At 47.5% G+C, this 26,991-nt stretch overlaps 1 protein-coding gene across 1 annotated transcript in view; it reads left to right on the top strand.

Moving 5' to 3' along the window:
- Nucleotides 1-26,991, top strand: part of Ccdc57 (coiled-coil domain containing 57) — a 97,419-nt gene that overhangs the window by 13,587 nt on the left and 56,841 nt on the right. Inside the window, exons 4-10 of the mRNA XM_051182441.1 lie at nucleotides 8,138-8,239; nucleotides 8,360-8,517; nucleotides 8,651-8,725; nucleotides 10,031-10,231; nucleotides 13,943-14,101; nucleotides 16,371-16,533; nucleotides 17,046-17,180. Of these exons, the coding sequence (XP_051038398.1) occupies nucleotides 8,138-8,239; nucleotides 8,360-8,517; nucleotides 8,651-8,725; nucleotides 10,031-10,231; nucleotides 13,943-14,101; nucleotides 16,371-16,533; nucleotides 17,046-17,180 (993 nt within the window). The remainder of the gene's footprint in view (nucleotides 1-8,137; nucleotides 8,240-8,359; nucleotides 8,518-8,650; nucleotides 8,726-10,030; nucleotides 10,232-13,942; nucleotides 14,102-16,370; nucleotides 16,534-17,045; nucleotides 17,181-26,991) is intronic.

Below are 26,991 nucleotides of genomic sequence, written 5' to 3'. Positions count from 1 at the left end.
TTCCAGGACAGCTAGGGCTACACAGAGAAACCCTGTCTGGAAAAAAGCAAACAAAAAACAAACATTTATTTATTATGTATACAGAGTTCTGCCTGTGCACCAGTAGAGGGCACCAGGTCTCATTACAGATGGTTGTGAGCCATTATGTGGCTGCTGGGAATTGAACTCAGCACCTATGGAAGAGCAGCCAGTGGTCTTAACCTTTGAGCTCTCTCTCCAGCCCAGTATCTCTGTGACCTGTGCGTGTATGTGCTTGTGATGATGGAGGCAGAGACCTGCTCTCTGCAAACCAGACACCAAGAAAGCTGCCGATGAGGTTCAGCTTAAAGCCTGAGAGCAGGCACTCCGGGGTCCCCAGAGCATGAATTCACCCGCTGCCTCCTTTCTGTTCTGTTCATTTCCTCACTGATGGCAAAGGCTTGGTGGTGTCCACAGGCACTAGTGCTCATCTTGAAATGCAGCGATTGATTCAGTGTTTATCTCTGGAAACACATCACAGACTCACTCTGAAGTCACCACTTGCCAGCTGTCTGGCCAGCCCTGAGCCCTGGCATTAGATAGTCAAGGTCTCTCTATTTAATTTCACTATTTATTCAGACAGTCTTACTGTAGTGTCCTCAGACTCCCTGAAGTCTCTTGCCCCTGCCTCACAAAGGCAGGGCTTACAATCTGCTGACGTTCCTGGCCCTCTTTGGTTTGTTTGTTGTTTTAGGACAGGATCTCGCCATGTAGCCCTACCAGACATGGACCCTGCTCTGTAGACCAGGCTGGCCTCAGACTCACAGAGATCACCCTGCTTCTGCCTCCTGAGTGCTGGGATAAAAGGTGTGCACCACCACACCCAACCTTCCCTCAGGATCTTAAAACCCATTTATTTTTATTTCTTTTCTCCTCGTTGTGACCGAATAGCTGATAAGAAGCTATCTTAAGGGAGGGAGGTTGGTTCTGGCTCCCAGTCCACCATGGTAGGGAAGGCGTGACTCCACACAGCAGTGTGTGTGGGTGGCAGTCGGAGCATTCAGTACTTGGTTACAGTCTACCAGTGTTCCGGAAACAGGCCAGGCTGGAAGTGGGTTTGTACTGTAATTCTCAAGAGCCAATGCCCCAACAGCTCACTTCCTCTATCTATGCCCCACCTCCTAAAGGTGCCCCAACAGGAACCAAGTGTTCAAACATGAGCCTGTAAGGGACACTTACATCTAAACCATGGTAGCACCCTATGTCTCCAAGAGCCTCAGCTAGCTGGGATGCAGGGAGAACGCAGCCTGAGGATTTTACAGAGTCCACAATCAGTAGTGCTGCTGCTCCTGTGTCCATGAAGGACTGCGTCTCCTTCACTTCTACCAGCACTCGGGAGGCAGAGGCAGGCAGATCCCTGTGAGTTCGAGGCCAGCCTGGTCTACAGAGCGAGCTCCAGGACTGGCTCTATAGAAGTCAGCCATGCTGTCTTCACATCTGCCTCACCCAGAGGATGACACTGTGAAAGCTGTTTGAATCTGTTTGCTTCTGGTCTTAGTTACTTTTCTATTGTGAAAACACACTGTGATCGAGGCAGCTTACAAAGGAAAGCATTTCATTGGGGCCTGGCTTACAGTTTCAGAGGGTGAAATTATGATCATCATGATAGGAAGTATGATAGCAGGTAGGCAGGCATGGTTGGAGCAGTAGCTGAGAGCTTACATTTGATCCATAAGCATAATCACTGGGCAGACAGAGAGAGACCAGGCCTGGCAAAGCCCACCCCCAGTGACACACCTCCTCTGACAAGGTCATACCTTTGAATTCTTCCCAGGACAGTTCTGTCAACTAGGTAGGGACTAAATGTTCAAATATAGGAGCCTATGGGGGGCATTTTCATTCAAATTACCAAACTTCTTAACCCCTGGATAAGGGTGTCACTGGGCAGATATGCGGAGGTGTATCTGCAGAGAACCAGCTGTGTCCTGAGCATGCCTCATGACAAAATCTCTTCTCATAGACCTGCATGAGTGAAGTAGGGTCTTGCCGCCTGTACAGCCTGCCAAGGGTACAGCTTCAAGTTGCCCAAGACAGGATAGCAGTGTGCCGAGAGGGACTGAGAGGACACATGTAACACTGACTGTCCTAACCTCACCTGCACATGTGCCCACTCTTACCAACTTGGTCTAGAAGAGGAGGCCAACAGTAGAGGCTGGGTTCACAGTACAAAAGGCATAAGCACAAGCCTCTGCCACCTTCAACCTGGACATGGGATCCACTCTGCTGCTCTTCACTGCCTCTGGAGGTCAGTGCTCAGGATGCTGCTGCTGCGACTCAGAACATTCTTGTTATCTGCTAGGAAATTGCCCTCAGAACTCTTTTTTTCTTTCTTTTTTTTTTTTTTTTTTTTTTTTTTTTTTTTTTTTTTTTTTTCTTTTTGAGACAGGGTTTCTCTATAGCTTTGGAGGTTGTCCTGGAACTAGCTCTTGTAAACCAGGCTGGTCTCAAACTCACAGAGATCTGCCTGCCTCTGCTTCCTGAGTGCTGGGATTAAAAGTGTGCACCACCACCACCCAGCTCAGAACTCTTCTTTTAGAATTCCTAGGGACCAAGAACTTTGTCCACTGTGGGTGGGTTTGACTTCCAAAACAGTCAGGGATCATACGCATTAAGTCAGAGCCTGAAATATGTGGTCAAAAAGAGACTAATTGGCTGGTGGTGGTAGCACACTCCTTTAATCCCTGCACTTGGGAGGCAGAGGCAGGTAGATCTGTGTGAGTTCGAGGCCAGCCTGATCTGCAGAATGAGTTCTAAGACAGCCAGGGCTATACAGAGAAACCCTGTCTCAAACAACCAAAACCAAAAAGAAAAGACTAATTGTACCAGATGTGGCAATTCAAGACAACAATCTTAATTCTTGGGAGGCTGAGACAGGAGGGTCACCATGAGTTCATAGGACGACTTGGGCTACAGAATGAGACCCTGTCTCAGAAAGTTAAGAACAAGTAAACAACCATGATGCATGGGTAGGGGACAATTTTATCGACGGTACCAAAGTCACCAAAGGAGTTTGGGAGGGGCTGTAGTCAAGAAGGGCTTTAGCTGGAAAAGGCTGGTTGGTACTTGGCTTGCTCACACTCAGCAGAATGCACTTGGGTGTCCCTTTAGACACCAGGGAGCATGGGTCCTGCCATCTCAGGTGGCATCCTATCTCTGGGAAAAGAAACCTGGGCATGGTACTACTCCAGCTCTGTCTGCTGCAGGAGGATTGGGAAAGATCTGCCCAAGGTGGACTGGAATAGCCAGCCCAAGGCTATAGCCCAAGTCAGCCGATAGCAGCCTGGTGTGGTCTGGCACTGGCGATAGTTGTGAGGAGAGGGTTGCTTAAGTGTGGTCCTGCTCCTCAAGGGCTTGTCTTTCTGTTTTAGACCAGAGTCTCACATGTTGGTCAGCCTTGTAAGTAGAATTGATTCAATGAAATAATAATTTTTCTCTCACAAAGAGAAACATTAACCTGTTTAACTTTATCACATACAATGCACCAAAGAAAATAATTTTTCTTGTTGGTTAGTCACAGGGTCTTGAGACATTGGAAAAATTTTGCTCATTCGTTTCAAAAATGTTTCTGAATGTGTTGTACATGCTGGTAGCTCTCTAGGTCCTAGTTTGGGCATGAATACCTGTCATACCTAGAGGTGCCTGCCCTCACAGAGCAAAGAACACCTGAGTGTCCCCTAGGTGGATGTGGTGAGGCAGGAGGGTGAGGGTGGGACTGGGGTGTGGTTGGATTCACTTTCAAGTAGAGTTAATGATCAAGGAGAGCCATTCTACTTGGGGGAGGGGTGCAGAAGGGAGCTCTGGAGGAGACCCGCAGACACCTGCTTGTGTGCTCAGGAATGCCTGGGAGCTAGAGTGCAGGTTTCTAGGAGGAATGAGCGTTCCAGGTGCAGGCGGGCTGGAGGGCCTTGCAGTAACTTGGGTAACCTGGGGAACTGTTGGATATTTGTACAGAGTAGTGACAAGATTGAGGATACCCTGGTTCAGGAGTGGGAAAAGTAGCCAGTAGGCTGATGGGGCAGGCCTGACATGCCTGATGGGGCTGATGAAGAGGCAGGCAGGCAGGCGTGAGCACGCAGGGTGACTGCTCGTTGTTGAGACAAGGGCATGCACAACCAGGACAGACTATTGTGTGAGGTCCTGCGCCTTCTCCAGAGACCTCTGGGCAGGAACCTGGAGCTACCACTAAGTCCTAAGTGTCCCCACAGCAAAGGCACAGTAGAGGCAGGACGGGTCTGTATGTCGTGTTTGCCGGCAGGACCAGAGGATGGCAGCACTTGCTTGGTGTTTAAATCCCTGCTGTCTGGAAGCCACAGCCCGCAGAACTTTTTTGTTCAGAAAAACCGATGTTTTGTGATTTTTGTGGATTTGTTGTCTTTGTTTGGTTAGTTGGTTTGTTTAGTTAGTTGGCTGGTTTTGGTTTGAGTCTTTTCAGACAGATTCCTAACATGTAGCCCAGGCTTGGCTAGCACTTGTCTGTCTTTGCCTCCAAAGTTCTGGGGCCACCAACTCTCCACCCACCCACCTTTCCCTTCCTCCTTCCCTTCCCTCGCTTCCTCCCCTTCTCTCTCCCTTCTTTCCTTCTTTGTGTGTGTGTGTTTCTTTCTTTCTTTTTTTTTAGAAGGAAATAATATAGTTTTATTATTGAACAAACCTTAACCAGAATGTAAGATGGCAAAAACAGAAACAAAACAAAACAAACAAAAAACTCTTAGCCTTTTCTAAAGCCAAGCAAATGCAACACACAATATATGTGTGTTTAGGAGAAATGGTAACTAATGCTCACATAAGAGAGTGTGTTTCTACGCTTGGAATAGAATCCAGGCCATCACACATGACAGACAAGCATCCTACCACTAAGCAATATCCTGTGATTTTGTAATTTGTAATAATGATTGTAATATTCTGATTCCAGCAAGGTCAGTCATGTGACCATTCATATTTCACATTTACCTTCCAAGGGATTGAACGGTGAAACGTAATTTTAGCCGTGCTTTCTGCAGTTTCCTGAGTAGGTGAGTGAGCAGCTCCAGGTACAGAATTGATGCACTGCACACATTTGTATTCTGCCTGTCTGCCAGGGCTGGATGGTGCTTCACGAGGCAGGGGTGTGCTCCCTCCGCCCTTCCTCAGGGCCAGAGTCTGGTGGTGGGTGGGGCAGGGCAGGGCCCAGGTCTAGAGGAGCTCCTAAATTCCTGAGCACTCAGTCCTCCTAGGGGCTCCTGCCCTGTGCTGAGCAAAATAAGCTGAGGGGAACCTGACACTAGATAATAAAGAAATGAGCCTGTTTTGGTTCACTGGTAGCTGGAGAATGCAAACACTCTCATCATCCAAGGACCCCTTGGCTGATGTCATCATGGCAGAGAAATGGAAAGGCAATGTGCATGCTGCCCTGGCAGCAAGACTGTGCAGCCTGCATGCTCACTGAACTCAGGAGCTACACCGGTCCCTCAGAGAGAGGCTTCTCAAAGTGGTGTCATTTACCAACCCACTTTGCTTGTTTGTTTTTGGAGACTGTTTCTCTGTGTAGCCCTGGCTGTCCTGGAACTCACTCTATAGACCAGGCTGACCTCCAAAGTCAAAGACTACCTACCTCTGCCTCCAAGTGCAGGTATTAAAGGTGTGCTCCACCACTGTCCCACTTACCTGAGAAATTTTGTATGCAGGTGTGTGTGTGTGTGTGTGTGTGTGTGTGTGTGTGTGTGTGTAAAATAGAAGTACAAATCACACACTTACTGGTCAAAAATCATAGATAATTTTATTTTAAAATATTTCTTGGCTGACAAGATGGTTAAGTGAGTAAAGGCTCTTGCCGCCAAGCCTGACAACCTGATTTCAGTCCCTGGAACTCACATGGTAGAAATAGAAAAACAACTACAGCAAGGTGTCCCTCTGACCTTGCCACAACTGTGAACATGTGCAAACACACACATGCAAATGGATACAGGTAAGAAAACAAAGTAATTCTTTTGGAGCCAGGCATGGTGGTGCACACCTTTAACCTCAGCACTTGAGAGGCAGAGGCAGGTGGGTTTCTGAATCCAGGGCCAGGTGGTCTAAATAACAAGTTACTTGTGGCTGGAGAGGTGGCGCAGCAGCAATTAAGAGCTCTGTCTGCTCTTCCAGAGGAGCTGGGTTCAGTTCTCATTACCCAGATAGTTATTAACAACTAACTGTCTGTAACTGCAGTTCCAAGGAAGCTGACGCAAGCAAGCTCCAGAGACATATGCAGTGCACAGACATGCATGCAACGGACATGCATGCAGGCAAAACACACATATTAATTTCTTAAATCACATAGTAAGTTCCAGGCCAGGCAATGCTACCTGTAAGACCCTGTCAAAAACAAAAACAAAACTTTAGTTCACATTTAATTTGACCATTTATTAACAAAGAAAGCTAATTTGCATACTAATGAAATGGATGTGCTTGTTAAATCTTGGCTATTTGACATGCAGAACATGAAACATCTTCAGGTTTGTTCAGAGCTGGTTGATATTTTGATATCAATGATAAGAAGGCTGCTTTACATAAATATAGTACAAAATGTCAGACATTTGTTCAGAGCCATTTCATAAATGTTGTCCTTGGTCTGGAGAGATGGCTCAATGGTTTAGAGCAAAGACCCAGGCTCAATTCCCAGCATCCATGTGGCAACTTGCAACCAACTGTAACTCCAGTTCCAGGGGATCTGATGCCCTCTTCTGGCCTCCAAGGGCACCAGGCACACTTGTGGTACACAGACATACATGCAAGCAAAATAGTCATATATGTAATAGTATAAATATATATAAAGTAAATAAATATAAATACATCTGAAATTCTTTTTTAATTTTTATCCTAATCACAAACCAAAATTCATTTAATGTTATTTATTTTATGTATGTATGTGTGTTTGTGTGTGTGTGTATGAGAGAGAGAGAGAGATGGAGGGAAGATTTGTATGCTTGTGTACAGGTACCTTGAAGCCAGAAGAGGATGTTGGATCTCCTGGAGCTGGAGATACAGGCTGTGTGAGCGACCAGTGTTGGTGCTGAGGACTGAATCTGGGTCCTCTGTAAAAACCAAACACTCTTAACTTCTGAGCCATCTATCTTAGTCCCCATTAATTTTTTAAATTGCATTTTATTTGACGTGTGGGCATGTATGTACAGGTTAGAGGATTGTAAGATTCTCTCATTCAGAGTTCAAGGATCTCGCTCACATTTTCAGAGTGCGGGTAGGTGCAGGTAGGTGCTTTACTTACGGAGCCATCCTGCCAATCTAATAATTTCTTTTAATGAAATATAAGTGATCTGTCAGTAATTTTTTTAAAGATTTATTTATATGGTTGCTGGGATTCGGAAGAGCAGCCAGTGCTCTTAACCTCTGAGCCATCTCTCCAGCCCCCCCCCCTTTTTTTTGAGACAGGGTTTCTCTGTAGCCTTGGCTGTCCTGTGTCCTGGAACTCACTGTGTAAACTAGGCTGGCCTCAAACTCAGAGATCTGCCTGTCTCAGCCTCTCAAGAGCTAGGACTAAAGGCATCTGCCACTGCTGCCTGGCACCAGACAGCAATTTTAAAAATGAAACATTGCAACATAATAAAAACCAAGGATCTATAAAGATACATATTGAAGAATGGTGGTAGGAAAATATTAAGTCATTGTTTTCCTTAGGTAACTATTATGTGTATAGGACAGAAAACCTTGTATATACTATTTAAAAATAGCAATTTGCTAGGCAGTGGTGGTGCTCATCTTCAATCCCAGCACTTGGGAGGCAGAGGCAGGTGGATGTCTATGAGTTTGAGTCCAGCCTGGTCTACAGATCGAGTGCCAGGACATAATCCAAAGCTATACAGAGAAAAGCTGTCTCAAAAAGCCAGATGTTGGTGGTGCATGCCTTTAATCCCAGCACTCAGGAAGCAGAGGCAGGCAGATCTCTGTGATTTTGAGGTCAGCCTGGTCTACAGAGCAAGTTCCAGGTCAGGCTCCAAAGCTACAGAGAAACCCTGTCTCGAAAAACAAAACAAAAAACAGAAACAAACAAACAAATTACAATTCATGATGGACAGTGGTCTCAAGCCTGAGCTGAGGTGTTTGAGGTAACTGCCCTCCTTCACTCCTGACCCTCTTGTTCCAGGAGCTGCTGCAGGAGTTCGAGTCTGAAATGCAGAGAAGGGATCATGAGTTCCAGTTGAGGGCTGATGACATGAGCAATGTAGTCTTGACCCATGAGCTCAAGGTAAACGTCCCTGCTGGGCCTGCAGCCTCCAGTTCACCATTGCTCCTGTGGCCACCTGTGGTGCAGAGCACATTATTCCTCTACCCAACTCCTCTCCTGGACCTTTTCAATCTCTCATAGGTGAAACTGCTAAACAAAGAGCTGCAGGCTCTCAGAGAAGCTGCAGCACAGGCAACGGAGAGTCTGCAGAAGGCAGAAGCAGAGCACAGCCAGTTACAGAGGAAGCTACAGGACCATGCCCTGGAGCTCCAGAATCTGGAGGCTGTGAAGGATGCTCGGTGCGTGGGTTCTCCTCTCAAGGCACTGTGGCCGTCAGGACTAGATCCTGGTGGCTCTGCCTTCCTGGCTTATTCCAGCCCTACACTTTGGTCTCTGAGGTAATTGCTCTTTACTGATACAGTTTTTGTTTAGGATAAAGGACTTGGAGGAGAAGCTTCAGTCTGTACAGCTGACTAGGAAGAGAGCTGAGGAGACCTTCAGGAGGAAGTGAGTATCTGTGCCTGAGTGGATATCTCTGGAAGAGTCTGGGTCATAGTGGCTGGAGGAGACAAGGGTCCCGTGATGGGTAGCCTATGCTCACACACCATTTTGCCTCCATGTGCCACTTCTTTAGAGATGGTTAGACCTTCGGCATCTCAAAACTCAAAATGTTTCAAGGGCCAGGATTCCAGTTCATTGGTAAAACACCAGCTTAGAATGCCTGAAACTCTGGATTTAATCTCCAGTGCCAAAACAGACTTTTAAAAAAGCATAGCTGTAGTTAAAAGTTAGCTTTTATGGGTGAGTGAGATTGCTCTGTGCATAAAGTCACTTGCTACCACAGTGGGTGACCTGAGTTCCCTCCCCAGGATCCCACATAGTTAAAGAAGCGAAAGGACTCCACACACATGCCCACCACTAAATAAATCAATACTTAAAAAATTAAAAGTTGATGTTGCAACTTGGATGTTTTATTAACTATAAGTTTTAGATAGTAGTCCCAAACTTTACTATGTTGACACAACCACCTCTTACTCTCAAGGATGTGGATTCTCTGAGCTCTTCCTGCTGACATACCCTGTGACCTGTGTAGGTTGGGACCCAGCCAACAGCAGCAGGTGCTTCACTTTGCCAGATGTCTGGGACACCCAGGAAGTAGATGGTGTGTTGGCTCGAGGTGGGGACTTTAACAGGGCAATTGAAGCATTGCCCCTCCCCCAGGCTAGCGTGGGTTTAGGAGGTTCTTGAGCCTGTGAGTGCCCCTGCTAGAAGAAGCTCAGTGCTGGGGTTTCAGCCCCCAGGGCAAGCAAGAATCATTGACTTTCCCTTCGGGAGGACACACAGTAACTGACCGCTGCTCACTTAGGCTGCCTGGAAAGACACTGTGTTGTAGGAGACAGGATGAGATGGAGATAAATTCTCTTGGGTTTTCTCACATCGTGATTTGTGCAGATAAACTCGGGGAGCTTTCAGGGATATGCCCCTCTGGGAGGCAAGGAATATCTGTGCTCTCCACAGCTGGTCACGAAGCTAGGTGGTGTGTGTGTTAAGGATGCTTTGTGAAGCTGTTCTGATGTCTGTCTTGTAAGCTTGGGGGTGGGGGGCATCCAAGAGCCTGGCATCTAAGAATAGCTGCTTATACAGGAAGAGCAAGCTCACCCACGTTACTTCTGCAATGCTGAAAGTAGGCAGATGCTGCCTGCAGTCATCCATCTTGTCGGGGACTACTGTAGTGTAAGGAAGGATGATTAACACTTTGGAAGGTCCCAGGGCACTGAGTAAGCCACAGTGGGACTCTTCCCTGTGTTTCAGACATGAAGAGCTTGACCATCAGGCCAGGGAGAAAGACGCAGTGCTGGCAGCAGTGAAGGACTCCCATGCAGAGCAGCTGCAAGCGCTGGAGGCCAGGGTGCTGCAGCTCCAGGCCCACGGGGAAGCCCTTGAGGGACAGCTGCGCAGGGCCGAGTGGATGCGTGCTGATGCTGCCAAGGAAAAGAATGCTGTCATTGACAAGTGAGCCACCGCCTCTGCCCTGCTCTGCCCAACAGCCCTGTGTGCCTGTGCCCTGGGCAGGCGCAGGCCATTGTAAACCAAGGTGGGAGGGACTTTAGGAACTTTCTGGCCGTTTTCTTTTCTAGCCATTTCTCTTACTGTCTTCTTTTTAATTGTGTAGTTTTTATGTTTATGATCATTTGTGGTAAAATATACATAACAAAGTTCACTTATTATTTTTAGTTTTTGTTTTTTCTAAGGCAAGGTCTCATTTGGCCAAAGCTGGTCCACTATACCTCCCAAGTGCTGGGACTGCAAACATGTGCCACTACACCTGGCCCTTTTAACCCCCTTCTTAGACGGGGTTTCGATGTGTAGCCGGATTGCCCTCTAACTTATCTTCCTGCCTGACTTCCCAAGTGCTGGGGTTATAGGTGTGTACCACCATGCCTGGCAAAGTTCACCACTCTACTGTTTTTAGTGTAAAGTTCAGTGGCATCAGTATATGACAAATGCCATCCATTGGCAGGACTGTTCCCACTCAGTGCTGGCTTCCCTTACTCCCCCTAGTCTCCTGCAACCTCCAATCTGCTTTCTGTGAATTTGCTAACTCCAAGAACAGCACATCTTATAATCTTATGGCACTTGCTCTTATGTGACTGGCCTGTCACAGAGACTCAAGTCCTCAAGGTTCACCCACACTTACAGAATGCCTTCTCTCTTAAATCATTGTAATTGTGTCAAAGTATACATCTCCAGAAGCCATGGGGGACTCATTGACCACCTAGCCTACCATAATTATTGAGCTGCAGGTCCCGTTGAGAGACCTTATCCCCAAAACGAAGGCGTCACACAGGGTTGACATGTGTCATGTTATGCATGTGCCCCACAACACAGAAGTCCCTCATTTATGCTACTGCACTCACACACGTATGAAGATACCGTACGAAGATACCGTACATGACACATTCTCTCTAAGCATTTGAGCTTGCAGTGCTGTGGCTATAAGTCAGAGTTTCTTCCTCTGAAGGCTGAAGGGTAGGTGTCCCAGCACAGACAGGCCACACTCTGTTTACCCACTCTGCACATATGGCATGTTTCCACCGTGACTCTTAGAGTAATGCTGCCGTGAGCGCAGTGTGCACATCTCTCTTAGAGACTTTGCTTTCAAGTCTTTTGTGGATAGGGACAGAATTGGAATTTCAGGACCATACAGCTCTGGGTTTAATGGTTTGTTTGTTTGTTTGTAAGACATTCTCCCTATGTAGCCCTGGCTGACCTGAAAGCCCTCATTCCCTTACCTCAGCCTACCCAGTGCTGGAATTACAGGTGTGCTCCACACCGGCTCCTTTCCAGTATTGAATCCAGGCCAGAGTGTTTGAGTAGCCTCCCCACTTATGCCTAGTGTCAGGAAGCCGTGAGTGCTGGGGAACTGTTGTAGCAGCACTGAGTGTGCAGCACTGAGCCCCTCTCCTGGGTGGCGAGGAAGTGGCCATGGGGACAGGACACTGTGTTCAGTAGAAATACTGAAGTCATACCATTTGCTAACATTCCCAGGCTTAGCAGCTGGATATTTCTTTGATGGGGGGTATTCTCTCTCTCTCTCTCTCTCTCTCTCTCTCTCTCTCTCTCTCTCAGAATTCACTGCCAAATTACATTGCTATCAGGGGAAGAAGTAGTTCTTAAAATTATGAAGTATCAGGAAATTAGAGCTTATTCCACGTGGGCTGGAAAGATGGCTCAGTGGTTAAGAGCACTAACTGCTCCTCCAGGGGACCTGAGTTCAATACTCAGCACCTACATGCAGACAAAATACCCATACACATAAAGAAAAAAAAAAATGTTGAATTGGCCAGGTTATGGTGGCACATTGCTTTAATCTCAGTACTTGGGAAACAGAGGCGGGTGGATCTCTAAGTTTGAGGCCAGCCTGGTCTACACAGCGAGTTGCAGGACAGCCAGGGCTACACAGAGAAACCGTCTTGAAAAACAACAAAAAGATTGAATTGTGCTTTAAAAAACTTGTTCTACATTACCCTGTTAAGTCCAGCATGTTCTTGTTTGATCATTGAGGTAAGATGCCAAGGCGGCTTGCCTCAGTGAGCCAGGGATGCCCCAAGCATGCTGTGGGTGCTGGACCATTGCTGTGTCTCTACCCTCATCAGTGTAGTTGCAGTGAGGAGGCCCAAAGAGCCTGGGTGCTTCTTGTCTCCTCTTGAAGCCTTAATCTGAATGCTTTTGTTTTGTTTTGAGAGAGGGTCTTGCTCTATATAGTCCTGGCTAACTTAGAACTAATAATCCTCCTGCCTTAGCCTCCCGTACTGGAATTACAATATGCCACACCTGGGTTTAACTAGTTTTTAGTTTCTATCTCTAAGTATTTTTTTTTTGTGCTTATTAAGGGTTATTACCTCACAGGCAGGGCATTATTATGACAGTAGAACACAGGGCAAGGTAACATGTCTGTAATCTCAGGACTCTAAGGATGAGGCTGGAGGATGTTAAGCTGAAGGCCAGCCAGGACTACACACTGATGTTCCCATCTCAAGGGAACACACACATTCAGAAGTTCTGAACTTGAACCTTCCTTCTCACTTCTGGGGCGTCAGTTACTGTCCTCATCTCTGTCCTGAGCATATAGTGGCATTAAATGACAACCTCAATGTTTAGTTGCTTGCCCTCTCAGTGGGTTTGCTCTAGACCAGTGGTAAACACGTAGGATGAAGATAAAAACAGGTTTAGTGGTGACCTGCCAGCTCCTCTCAAAGCTGCCAATGTCTGCTGGTCTTCCTAGGAAGAGTGCAATAGTCAGTCATACTATAGCACCTAAGCTGGGCCAGGTGTCTGGGAAGTGAGGTAGAATGTGAAGGAGAGGCTACAGTGGACACAGGTCACTGGACCAGATGTTTCTGTGACTGCCAATGCTGGGAATATCGGTTGGTTTGGGAAACAGCTTGTGGTGAGAAGTGATGAGGAGTGCATGTGTAGGTCCATTTCCTGGGTACCAGATGCAAGCACAGATTGCCCAAGGTGACTAAAGATTGATATCTTCCATGTGCCTGTTTTTAGCATTCCAAAAACATGTGTAGAGATGTTGGTACAGTGGCCTTTTTCATCCTGCACAAGACCAGGTTTGAAAATCCAGTGCCTGGCTCCTTGACCAAGGGTAGCCTGTGGGGGCAGCTATTCATGTCTTTTTGTCATGCCACACTGGACAGCTCGTTAGCACAGAGCCCCAAGAGCTCTGTGATCACCGATGCATCCCAGGGCAGAAACAGAGCTGTCCCTATGAAGAGGGACAGTCTTGTTTGGATCAGTACAAGGCCTTCCCTAGAGAAGGCCACCTAGCACCTCTGCTGTCTCCGGGACTTGTCTGGTTCTCCTGCCAAGCTAACGATGGCCCCCAGAGTCTTGTACTTGTCACTGAGATGTGTCAGGTGTTGCATTGGGCACAGTGAAGGGTGCAAAGGCTGGTCACCAACAGCACTTCCTCAGTCCTCAATCCCATAGGCTCTGAGTACAGATCACCTTTTCACCCTGCTTAACTTGGCCTTTATAGTCAATTAGTTAACATTTCCATGGAGTGGAACTATGGCATTAATGTAGGCAATGGTTTGGTTTCTGATGCGGCTTTTCTATGAGGACTGGGCAACTCTGTTTTCCTCCGAAGCTGTATAGGAGCATGAGGGAGTATAAGGAACCAGCTGTATTCACACACTTCTTCCCGTGCAGACTTCACAAAGATGCAGCAGCTTTGAAAGCTGCCTGGGATGCCCAGATCACTCAGATGTCCAAGGAGGCTGTCTCCAAAGACCTTCAGGTTCAGATGCTACAGGAAGAAGAGGCAAAGCTCAAGGCACAGGTGGCTGGGTTCCAGAAGGACATAGACAGGTACTGTCCCCGAGTACCTCCTGCAGACAGAACCGTCACAGGTCCCTGGGATAGGAACCACAGAAAACAAACTTGGCCCTGAGTGTCCTGGGGGAGGAATGGTAACGGAGATGCAAGCAGACCATGGTGGTAAAGAGAGCAAACATCCAAGCCAAGAGGGTTTGTCCAGACACTTTGATATGAAATCTCTTAGTCTTCAAAGTGCTGAGCAGTGGCTGCCTTCCTCTGCCTTCAACATGCTTGTGTTCTAGCTTTAATCCCAGCACTGTGGAAGCAGAAGCTGGCAGATCGCCATGAGTTCAAGACCAGCTTGATTCACATAGCATTCCAGGACAGCCAAGGCTACATAAAGAGACCCTGTCTCAAAAAAAAAAAAAAAAAAAAAGAAAAGAAAAGAAAGAAAGAAACAAAACAAATTTAAAAACATGTTCTCCGTTCATTGTAAGAACATATGCTTGAATGAAGATCATGATGAGTCTGGACATGTACACACATGTACCCTACCCTCTCTCTCTGACCCAGCCCTGACTGCCCCCACTCCCGTCTGCTGGCGCCCTGGGGTAGGTCCACCTGGACGGAAGTCTGACTGGAGGCTACCATGGGGCTTTTCACTCTGGCTCCTTTGATTTTATTACTTTGAGGATACCACAGATTCTTTTTGAGTATTAGTAGTCTTATGATGCTTGAGTCTATATCTGCTTATATTTTTGGTGGGGAAGGGTCCAAGACAGGGTTTTGCTGTGTAACAACAGCTCTGGCTGTCCTGGAACTGGCTCTATAGACCAGGCTGGCCTCAAACTCGCAGAGATCCGCCTGGCTCTGCCTCCGGAGTGCTGGGACTAAAGGCGTGCGCCACCATTGCCCAGCTAGCTGCTTTAAAAAAAAAAAAGTCCATTTTGGTACTTTGTGTCTGTCTGTCCACTTCATCTGGTTTTGACCCTGTTCTTGGTTGCTGTCACCTTACTGTATGTGTGTGGAAAGCAAGGGCCCCTCTTGCTCATGACACTGACACTGGTCATCAGATGGTCTCTCCTTTCCCAGACCAGCCAGCCTCACTAGAGGCTTATCAGTTCTATCAATTTTGCTGTTCTTTGTGAAGAAACAGCTTTTCGATTTGAGATTTGATTATTTTTAATTGTCTTTTTTTCTCTCTCAGTTTTATTGCTATTTTTTTTCTATTTCCTTTGGGTTTGGTTTGTTGTTCTGATTGATCCTGACAGTGGAGCCGAGTTGATTAACTCTGAGACATCGTTCCATCAGATGTAATTTGTTTTATAAGCTTGCTTTCAGGCACTGGTGTTACTCACCTAAAATGCTGAGTCTCCTTGTTTGTGCTTCTCTGGTCAGGAGATGATTTAGAGCCATGTTGCCTAATCTTAGGTAATTTTAGTTCCAGGCACCATTTGTCGGTGATGCTGACCTGACCCTGCTGTGCATGTAGAATGCACCTTGCACACTTGATTTCCTCTGCAATCTGTTTCGTGGCTTTGGAATGTGCTCTGCCCTGATGGCTGGCTAAATAGACCAACATAGAACATGCCCTTGTTGCAGTCTGGGCTGGTGGAACACTGGTGGGAAACCGTGTTCTTGTCTCCCGTGTCTGTGTCCATGTGATCTGCCTGCTGGTTCACAGAAAGGTATAAAGACTCCCCATCATGCTTAGGCATAGCTGCTTCTCAGCTCTGTCTCTATCCAGATGTGAAGTAATTCAAGTGTATCTGCATTTAGGATTGTACTAGCTCTCCCTGACCATGCTGGCATTTGTACCAGTATAAAAAGGCCTGTTTGTCTGTTTGTCAGCTTTTGTCCACAGACTGCTGTCTGAAGTGGCCCCTCTGCTCCTCTTGCTTTCCCAGCCTTCCTGTTACAGTGCACTGCACATGCTCCAGTTTTGCCTCCTAGGTCTCTATTAGAGGACTTACACCGTCCCAGTTTAGGTTTGACTGCCTCCCCTCCCTGTTTGCACACTGGCTCGCTCTGCTAAGTGTGGCCACCTCCTTCCAGCAGCACTGTTTTCTCCAGCATTTGGTGAATGCTGACACCTGCCCATCATGTCCACCTGTCCCCAGGTGCTCTTGTTCCTCCAGGTCCCCCATAGGACAGCTTCTCCCTGAACCACACACGCATCCTTCCTCAGAACCAGCTGTGCTTGATGGGAAGGACATGGCAGAGCATCACATCAGCCCCTCATCCCGAATTCCCCCATGCTCTTCATGTTGAAGGAACCTCAGGAAAGAAAGTTAACTTGGGCATTGAACTGTGTCTGTAGGTACAAACAGCAACTGTCCCTGGCAGTGGAAAGGGAACAGAGCCTGGAGCGTGACCAGGTGCAGCTAGGCCTAGACTGGCAGCGCCGTTGCGATGATGTTGAACGAGACCAGATCCAGAAATCCGAGACTTTGATCCAAGGGCTGACCAAGGCCAGAGATCAGGTGTGTTGGGTAGTTCTGGCTGTGTAGTATATGTGGTACTGTACAGGATGGGCTTGGCCCTTGCTATATTATTTTTTAACTCAGAAGACACTAAACCTCAAATACAAGTTAATTTATAGCAGTGAGTCACAGTCATGCTGGTGGAGTGATGGGGCCCTGTAATCCCAGGTGCTCAGGAAAAGGAGGCAGTAGAATCCCAAGTTCAAGGCCAGCCTGAATGCAAATAAGTCTGCCCTATCCGCAAATATATTTATTGTATAGGCTATAGGCCATTTCTCCTAACAGCAGCATGGTTTGGGGAAGGCTGAGATGGTCCCTACTGGTTGGGATGGCCCCTCCCCAGCCAGGGCAAAGCTGGATAGGAAAGTCCTCCCCTGCCCTTGGAGGGTAGCCCTAGCATTCTGAGTGCTACATATGTATCGGATCTTGTGGCTATCCACTTTTTAAGTAGGAGGGAGCCTGGTCTCTGTGCCCTAAAGACAAGAACTGCCCACGTATGGACATTTTCGCAGGTGGCTGCTAAGCTCGAGGAGACAGAGAAGGCACTGCATAGGCTGGAGACATTGCTGAAGGCTGTGTCATTGGAGAGAGACCAGGCTATGGAAACTCTGCGGACACACGGACTCCTCCCGGGACAGGAGGCACAGGTGAGCCCCCTGCTGGCTGGAGGAGCCTTACCTCCACAGCTGCAGAAGAGACTCCAGTGCTCACTAGGTTGGTTTGGGTTTTCTCAGTCTAGCCCGACCTTTACAGGGTTAAAGTAGGCATGCCAGTATGTAGTCTTCTCTGCTTTCTAACATTTGAAGCTCTAACACCTGACATCCAGACACTTGGCATGCCCAGCCGTGAAGAAAAGCTCAGGCAGGCACTAGGTGGCAGTGTAAAATCACTGTTGAGTCTTTCAAGCCGCTCATTCATTGTTAAATGCTTAGGCCGTGTCACCATCTCTCTAGACGATGAAATTTGCTAACCCAGTCTGTTAATTTTATTTATTATTATTGTTGGGGGGAGCATGTGTGTACCACAGCCAACTCTGTGGAGTTGGGTCTCTCCTTCCACCACAGACTACCGGGTAAGTATCGGTCACCTATTGAGCCAATGCACCTTCCCAACTCACTTCCTTTTAGAGGTGGGTACTGCCACCATGGAGACAAACCTGCCTAAGCTGTTGCAGTTGTTGGCAGAAGTAAGTTCTTAGGCAGAGGCGCTCAGAGGGCCTAGAGGTAGCCTTGGACTGGGAGAGGCCAGGAACGGCATTGTCCTGGGCCTCCCGGGCCTGCAAATGGTTTTGTTTACCTTGCCGTGTTTTTTTTAATGAGGTGTACCCACTCCTGAGCAGTGACCCTGACGGCTGCATGTGGCATGTGCTCCTCCAGCAAGCATGTCTTCACCCCATAAAGATCCCTACACCCTACCTGCTTACCCAAGGCAGCTGTATTCTGATTTCCCTCCTCATTGATTCATTCCTCTGCCTATGGCTTCTGTTACCTTGCCATGGAGGCCCAGGTGGACAGGATTCCCTCTACTGAATGCCATGCTTAGGAACATTTCAAGGGCCAGGCACAGTGATGCTCCCCTTTAATCCCAGCAGAACTCTGTAAATTTGGGACCAGCCTGGTCTACATAGAGAGTTCCAGGCCAACCTGAGTTACATATTGAGACTCTGCCTCAAACCCTCCCCTGCCAAAGCAAGAACATTTGAACGGATGGGGATGTAGTTCAGTGGGTAATGTGCTTGCTGTACAAGCATAAGGACTTAAATTATATAGAGTCATCCAGTGTTGCTCCTTGGCTTGACATGATGAGACATCTGTACACACATGGGCACACAATGGCATATAATACACACATACACACACACCACATTTAAGATTTAGGCAGACGTGGTGGCGCATACCGTGATTGCAGCAACTGAGGGAAGAAAATTGTGAGTTCAAGGCCAGCACGGACTAAATAAGGATCTCTACCAAAAACAAATTGAAAATTTTAAGTAGGCAAGGATATAGAGACAGTGCCTTCCTTGTATGATCAAGGCCCTAGATTTGCTCCTCAACACCAACAATAAATGTAATTCGTCACTGCACATAGCCATCCTCATTGTCAGAGGAATTTCTTCCCTGTGTTGAATGTGAGTACACAACGTTGGAGTGCATCTATGAGTGTCCCACCCCTGCTCCATGGGGATTGTCCAGCCACAGAAAACTGGCAGTTGTTTGTACTCTTGGCTGTGAGCTACAGCCTCGTGAAGGGCAGGACAGGCACATGAGCCGTAGCAGCTCTCAGGCTTCTGGAGCACAAAGGAGCAGGAAGGCTTGAGAGGGCTTGAGAGGAGAGCGTTAACACAAGGTTCCAGGGCGAAGTGTCCTACCGCCACGCCTTCACTGGCAAGGGACTCAAATGCCTTTTTCCTTTTGGGCTATTTTTGTTTTTTTTGTTTTTGTGTTTGTTTGTTTGTTTGAAACAGGGACTCACTATGTAGCTCTGACTGTCTTGCAACTCACAGCACTGTGTTGAGCTCTTTTTAAAAAAGATTTATGTATTTTCTATGTGTACAGTGTTCTCTCTGCACACACATTATAGATGGTGTGAGCTACCATGTGGTGGTAGGATTTGAACTCAGGACCTCTGGAAGAGCAGTCTTAAGTCATCTCTCGAGCCCCAACTGTTGAACTCTTGAGGCCTGGAACTCAAAAGATCCGCTGGCCTCTGCCTCCTAAGTGCTGGGATTTATTGTCATGTAGCACCACACCTGTCTTGCCTTCATTCTGTTTTATAGGCCTCATCAGTTTGTGGTGACAATTTTGAATAATTGAATGCACTGTCAAAATGTCCCAAGTAACATTCCAGGGTATAGTCATTCCAGGGTATAGTCATGGGTGGGGCACGATTAATAAAAACCAGGAGACAAATGTTGGGGTTCAAGTTGAAGATCAGAAAAGCAAAGCAGCCAAGCTCCTAGAAGAGTTCTCACCTCCACCAAGGCTCAGAGCAAAGGGGGGGGGGAAGGATCCTGTCCTCAGTGTGAGTGCAGACTGCAATGCTCTCCACTAAACATACTGCCCTGAGACTGCACTGAGCTCCTGCCTTACATCCTCTCAAGTGCTGGGATTAAAGGTGTGAGCTCTGTTTCTCTTTAGACTGAGTCACTCTCGTGTAGCCCAGGGTGGCCTTGAACTCACAGAGATCCATCTGCCTCTGTCTCCAGAGTGCCTGTCTTCTATGGCTAACTAGAGACTTAGATCTTAACTAGGTGTGTGGATAACTAGTGGTTTAGATCCTAACTAGGTGTGTGCATAACTAGTGGTTTAGCTCTGCACTCTGATCTTCAGGTGAGCTTTATCAGATCATAAACAAAATATCACTACCCATGGGGACTTTTTATTTTTTTGTTTTTCAATTTTTAAGACAGGGTTTCTCTCTGTAGCTTCTGAGCCTGTCCTGGAACTCACTCTGTAGACCAGGCTGGCCTCAAACTCATAGAGATCCACCAGCCTCTGCCTCCTGAGTCCTGGAATTAAAGGCATGAGCTACCACTGCCCACCTGTATTTCAGTTTGTATTACATTTATTGTGTGTGTGTGTGTACATACCACATGGGTAGATTCAGAGGAATACGTTATCTCCTTCCATCATGCATGTTCCAGGCTTTCAAGTCAAGTGGTCTTTGTGTTGTTTTTTATTCTTTTACTCTTTTTGGCTCTTTGGGGGGCCTGGCACCTAACTTACAATTAAGTACATGGAGGCTTTTTCTTTGTTATGAATGCCTGGCCTTAGCTTGGCTTGCTTCTTGCCAGCTCTACTTAAGTTATCCCAACTATCTTTCCCTTCTGGGCTTTTATCTTTCTTATTTCTGTATATCTTACTTTCCTTCTTATTCTGTGGCTGGGCAGGTGGCCGGGTGGCTGGGTGGCTGGGTGACTAACTGGATGGCTGGATGGCCGGGTGACTGGATGGCCGGGTGGCCGGGTGGCCGGATGGATGGGTGGCCAGGTGGCCGGGTGGCTGGGTGGCCGGGTGGCTGGGCGGCTGGATGGATGGGTGGCCGGGTGGATGGGTGGATGGGCCGGGTGGCCGGGTGGCTGGGTGGACGGGTGGACGGGTGGCTGGGTGGATGGGCCGGGTGGCCGGGTGGCTGAGTGGACGGGTGGCCGGGTGGCTGGCTGACACTTGACATCCTCCTCCCCTTGTTTTCTCATTGCTCTCCTCCTTTCTCCTTCTGTTTATCCTCTCTGCCTGCCAGCCCCACCTATTGTTACTCCTGCTTCACTACTGGCCGTTCAGCTCTTTATTAGGACCACTAGGTGTTTTAGACGGGTAAGGAATCACAGCTTCACAGAGTTAAACAAATTTGGCATAAACAAAAATCACATGCCTTAAAATAATATTCTACCACAGTGGTCTTGCCCACTGAACCATCTCATTGGCCTAGAAGCCTTTTTTATCACCAAATCCTGAGGAAGGAGTCAGAATTCTGTGCACAGACACATACCTTCATACACGGTGTCTGAGTAACTTCAGATGCAGAAGACGACAGTTTTTCCCTCCACAAAGTCTTGGCCTAGCAATTCAGTGGTGACTACAGCCAGACACTGATTGCGGGATGCCTGTGGGATGAGTTGCATCCCCACAGAACTCGGATTCAAGTTCTGACCCAGAGCTTCAGAGTATGACTCACTGGAGATCTGAGAGTGCAGTGAGGTAAGATAAGGCCATGCTGGAGAGGCCGGCCCTGCCCCTGCCTCAGCTCCTGCCGTCCTTAGAGGGAAGGACACATAGATGCACAGGATGGCCTGTGACAGCAGAGCTCAGAGCAACATGTGTACAAGCCCAGGGACACCAAGGCTGACAAGGCCTGTGACAGGCCCTCAGGTGAAGCAGGGCTTTCCTGAAAGCACCGTGTCTCCTTTGCATAACAGGAGAGAATAGATTTGTTTGAGCCCAGTTTATGGACTTGTGTTCCTGGCTGCAGGAACCTCCTGCAGGCCCGGTAAAGCCAAGCCTGGGCTAGTTCTCTGAAGGGTCTCATTTGGCTCTGCTAATCATGTCCATATGAAGATAAGGCTTCACTTAGGGTGACCCTTTTCCAGGACTTTTTTGGGGATTTGTTGTTTTGTCTGTCTGTTTGCTTGCTTGCTTTTTGAGACAGGATTTCTCTGTGTAGTCCTGCCTGTCCTGGAACTCACTCTATAGACCAGGCTGGCCTAGAACTCAGAGATCCATCTATCTCCTAAAATTCTGGGATTAAAGGTATGTGCCACTACAGCCTGGCTTCCAGGATCTTCTTTTTTGTTTTCTGAGACAGGGTTTCTCTGTGCAACTTTGGAGCCTGTCCTGGAACTCACTTTGTAGACCATATGGCCTCAGACTCACACCTGCCTCTGCCTTCCAAGTTCCCGGATTAAAGGCTTGTGCCACCACTGCCCAGCTTCCAGGATTTTCTTTAATGGTCTGCCCTAGTCAGGGTTTCTATTGCTGTGATGAAACACTATAACCAAAACCAAGTTGGGGAGGAAAGGGTGTATGTGGTTTATACTTCCAAATCACTGTTCATCGCTGAAGGAAGTCAGAACAGGAACTCAAACAGGGCAGGAACCTGGAGGCAGGAGCTGATGCAGAGGCCGTGGAGGATGCTGCGTCCTGGTTTGCTTCTCATGGTTTTCTCAGCCAGCTTTTTTATATAACCCAGGACCACCAGCCCCATCCAAAAGGCTGGGTTCTCCTCCATAAATCACTAATTAAGAAAATGCCCTACAGGTTTGTCTACAGCCTGATCTTGTGAAGACATTTTCTCAATTGAGGCTCCCTCCACTCTGATGGCTCTAGTTTGTGTCTAGTTGAAATAAAACTAGCCAGCACGACTAACCGTTGTCAGTGTGACACACAAACACATCACTGTTAAGCCAAAAACCTTGTTCCTTGTTCATCCTCAAGATCAAACATTAATATAAACATCACAAAATAAAACATTTTACAAACTTAAAAAGTCCCCAAGTCTTACAAATTCAAACACTTTGAAAGTTCAGCGTGAAAAGTTAGCTCAGTGGTTAAGAGCACAAACTGCTCTTACAGAGTTCAATTATCAGCACCCACATTGGGCAGCCTATAACTGCCTATAACTCCACCTTCCTGGGATGTGATACCTCTGGCCCCAGAGGGCACCAGTACTAACATACATGTACAGCTGTATTCACAGATACACACACATACACACACACACACAATTAAAATAAATCTTAAAAAGAGAGTTCAGCCTGGTTTAAAAGTCCTGTGACCATGTCTGGGCTGGTTGGGGCATACAGGATCTGAGCAGCAGATTGCCAAGAAAACACATTTCTCCTCTTCAGTACACTCTGCAGTTCCCAAACTTGCCCCATGGCAGGAAAGTTGGTTGAAGATACTAATAGGTTTTCTGCCTCCAGATAATAAGTTTCTCTGCTGACGCAGTAAGCCAGGTCAAGCCAAACTGAAAAATTAGAATAACAGGTTTATTTGAGCAAAGCACTCCCAGGTGAGTTCTTTGGTCCCAGATATCAAGGTTGGAGAAGCTGCACCCCCCAAAATAAAGCAGGGAGACTTTATAGGTTGTATGCAAAGGGTGATGACGTGTTTGCCACAAGCTGATTTTGTGCCCAAGTATGGTCAAAAGTGGGGGTTTGGGTCGCTGTCAGTAACAGGGGAGGAAGTTGCAATAATTGCCAAGAATTCAGAACTGGGTGACTGGAGAGAGGGCTCAATAGTTAAGAATGCTGGCTGCTCTTCCAGAGGATCAGGGTTCAATTCCCAGAGCCCACATGGGAGCTTACAACTGTCTGTAACTCCAATTCCAAAAGATCTGACACCTCACACATGCAGACAAAACACTGGTCAATGCTTATAAAATAAAAATAAATTGTTTTTTAAAGAGGGATGCAGAACTGAGCTTTTGGCACCTTTCCTTTGTTCAGAGACTCTCTGAGTGGGCAGGGTTTCGAGAGGGAGAAGACTGGGAGTTTCTGGATAGTGCAGAGGTGAGCTGGAGGTTCCAGCTGAACAGATACTTCTGACCCTTCCTTGGGCTTGTGAGGCAAGATGCCCTAGAGATTGAACACCAAGGACACCCAGGCAGTTGCTGTTCTGCTACAAGTAGGCAGATTTCAAGAAGCAGAAGAGGATGAGGAGTGCATATACATTGGCACCCATTGCCTCTCACCCCACAGGCTTTCCTGAGACCTTATATGAACACAGGAAAAGCTATAGACAGATGACAGAAGGAAAAAGTGCTTGCTTTCATCAATGGTCCCTTACTGGAAGCTTTCTTGTACTTTTCCCCTAAGCTGGCAATCAAAAAAAGGCGTTTGTCTCCAAGTACCAGCTAAGCAGGTCAGCAAGGGCTATCAGTTGGCTGGTTTCTTTGTTAAGTAAACAATAAACTTCAGAAGTGTGCTCTGTAGTCAGGAACAGTCCACACCCACCCACTCCCTTAAGTGCAGCCTTGATCTTGGACAAAGTATCTGGCTGAAACCCAGTAACCAGAGTGACCACCACAGTCCTCCAGAATCTGTCTGCGTGCACAAACCTAGGTACAGCTTCAGAGTAGAGTGATGGGCCAGAACTCACTGGGAAAAGCTCCTGACTGGCCGGCCACATTGCCTAGAAGTTTGAATTGAATGATAGGGGTTTTCTAGCTTGCTCTAAATGGTGATCGATGCCTGAGAGTTATGGAGTAGGACCTTCGGCAGGCCCCACTAGGAGCACCTGGGGTCTACCTCTGGATGGGCCAGTAGCCCATGCTGTGGAGGCTGGCACCAAACTTGCCACAGGCTTCCTCAGCAGACTGGGCTTGACTGTATGTGACATGTCCATCTCACAGGCTCCTGTCTGTCACCTGTGATGTGGGCCTTACTCATAGTCTAGGGCAGATCAGAAGGGTGGCCTTGTGCTCCAGAGTCACCTGGGGGACCCAGAGAGCGAGAATATGCAGCCAGCCTGAAGCCAGAAGAGGCTCTTAGCCAACTTGGTGTCACAGATGTGAGGTAGAATAGAGGCGACCAGGCTTCCAAGGAGTTTTCCCCCGGTGTCCTGGCCTGGCTGCCATGCTATCCATTGCCAGAAGGGGAATCTCCACAGTCTTAATAGAGGGGAGGCTGGGTGCTGCAGAAAACTGAGCTGGCCCCTCTGATCCAGAGTGTAAGAGCTGGGGTGAAATCACAGGAGGTGGGGCTGGAAGGCTATCAATCACAGGCCACACATCCAATCAGCCTGGCTGTAGAAAAGCATTGGCAAGCCAGGGCTCAGGTTAAGAGAAATGATAGTTTTGTTCTAAGATTAAAGCAGCAGCTTACAGTGACTTTGAAAAAAAAAAAAAAAAAAAAAAAAAAAAACACTGGTAGCTGGGCTATTGAGATGGCTCACTGGCTAAGGGTGCTTGCTGTAAAGCCCTGGGATCTGAGTTTGATCCCCAGGACCCCATTGTGGGAAGAGAGGACCAACTCATCTCTCACAAGTTTTCCTCTGACTTCCATATGCAGGCTGTGGCCCTTTCGTGTATAGACACACACACACACACACACACACACACACACACACACATTCTGTGTAGAATGTGATTTTTAAAGATGGGAAGGTGGCTGTAGTTAGCAACAGTCTTTGAAATCACTCAGGTCTAGAACAGACGCAGCTCAGGTCATCTCAGCCTTGGGAATTCTGCACTTGTCACTGGAGGGAGGCATGCCCTAACAGTACTTTTGCCTGAAATCTACATGTGTGGCAGGGCTGTAAATGGATGGGGCAGGGTTGAGCATTTTACTAGAAAACTCATCTTTTCCTTAAACTGTACCACAAATACTTTTACCACACAGAAATTTCTCAGAAATGTAACCTAAATGGATATGTTGCATGAAAAGCTTTAATTTACTGAACCGTTTTCTTTTCTTTCTTTTTTTTTTTTTACTTTTTTATTAATTAATTAACTTTTTGCCAGCCTGATCAGTTTACCCTCCCTCCTCCTCTCCTCCCTGCCCCTCCCCCGACTCTTCCTCCCCCTACTCTCATTGCAACCTGATGCACCATGGCTGGCTGATATACATGGGAGACCTGCCCTTCTCTGAATCATTTTCTTACCAAGTTGTTAGATTGTTCACAACCATAATTAAACTTCTGTGATCGGGTGGGGGTGAGGGCGGCTGGAGAGATGGCCCAGCACTTGAACGCACTCTTGCAGAGGACCACGTGGCCGCACACAACCACCTGTAACTCCAGTCCCAGGCCCTCAGCACAGAAGTGTCACACACACTTGCAGTCAGAGCACTCATGCACATAATATGAAAATAAATGTTTTTTTAAGATAAGACGTGGCGTTGGACACATTTATGCCTCTTCCTCGGAAGGTCAGCTAGGACCTCTGTGCTGGGTCTTGCTTGGCTTATGACCAAGAGAATCCCTTCTTGTTCTGAGTGTGCGTTTGCCCACACCTCATGTTGTCCCCAGGCCTCGGGAGCTCTGCTGTCTGATCTGTTTGGATGCTTTCTGTTGCAACTGTAGTTCCTTCTCGTCTCTCTGCTTTTGGTTGTACTCTGCTCAGTGAATTGTCTGACTGTACTAAAACTGCATGAAATTCACAAAGCCTCTGGTGCACCAAATGCGGGCATGTAACTGGACCACCATTCACCTCTACAGTTTCTTCAGCATCCTTCCTCGTTCCTAGCCCCTGTGACCCATGTCTGTCTTGATGAATTCAGCTACTGAAAGACCCTATCATTTAAAAAAGGGAGAAAGAAAAAGAAGCAATAATAACATTTTTTTAAAGACCCTATCATGGAGTGCCTCACATCTATATGCCTCTCAAGGAATATACTTTTGGGTCAGAGGGCCATTGTGTTGTAGGAACTTTTTCCAGGAAGACATAGCCAAGCATCTACCTGCTCCAAATAGTGCCTGGTAACAAATCAAAGTGCCCAGTTTGGAGAACCAAAGAGTTTATTGGGCTTACTTACAGACCATGGATGAGGGGCTACTTACATGAACACAGGGAACTCCACAGCAATCATAGTACCAGTTTAGACAGTGAGTTCCCATAGCAATAAAGATAGACCCCCTGCCTTCAGTTAACCCTCCATGGGCAGTATATACTCTGACACATACATCTCTAGACCATGAGGTTGCATGCAGTTAGGGCAAGATTGCATCCTGGTGTATTGGAGATGCATTGGGGGGGGGTGGCAGAATGTCAGATGAGCCCAGAGACCCTTCTGTTCCCACCTGTGGGGGGAGGGAAGAGGGAGAGGGATGTCAGCAGCCAACAAGCCTGGTCTTGGGGGGATCTCTTGCTGTAAGGAGTAAGGTTTTTCTCCCGCCGCTGGTCTTGTCCCACTGCCACGCCTGCCCCAATTAACACACCGAGACTCTGTATTTGATATAATGCTCTTGGCCAGTTACTTGTTTCTTATCAGGTAGCTCTGTCTTAAGTATTAACCCATTTCTG

Source organism: Phodopus roborovskii, unplaced genomic scaffold, assembly GCF_943737965.1.
Source record: "Phodopus roborovskii unplaced genomic scaffold, PHOROB, whole genome shotgun sequence".
NCBI lineage: Eukaryota > Metazoa > Chordata > Mammalia > Rodentia > Cricetidae > Phodopus > Phodopus roborovskii.
The sequence above is the reverse complement of the archived record's forward strand: the minus strand, read 5'-3'. Positions and strand labels throughout refer to the sequence as shown.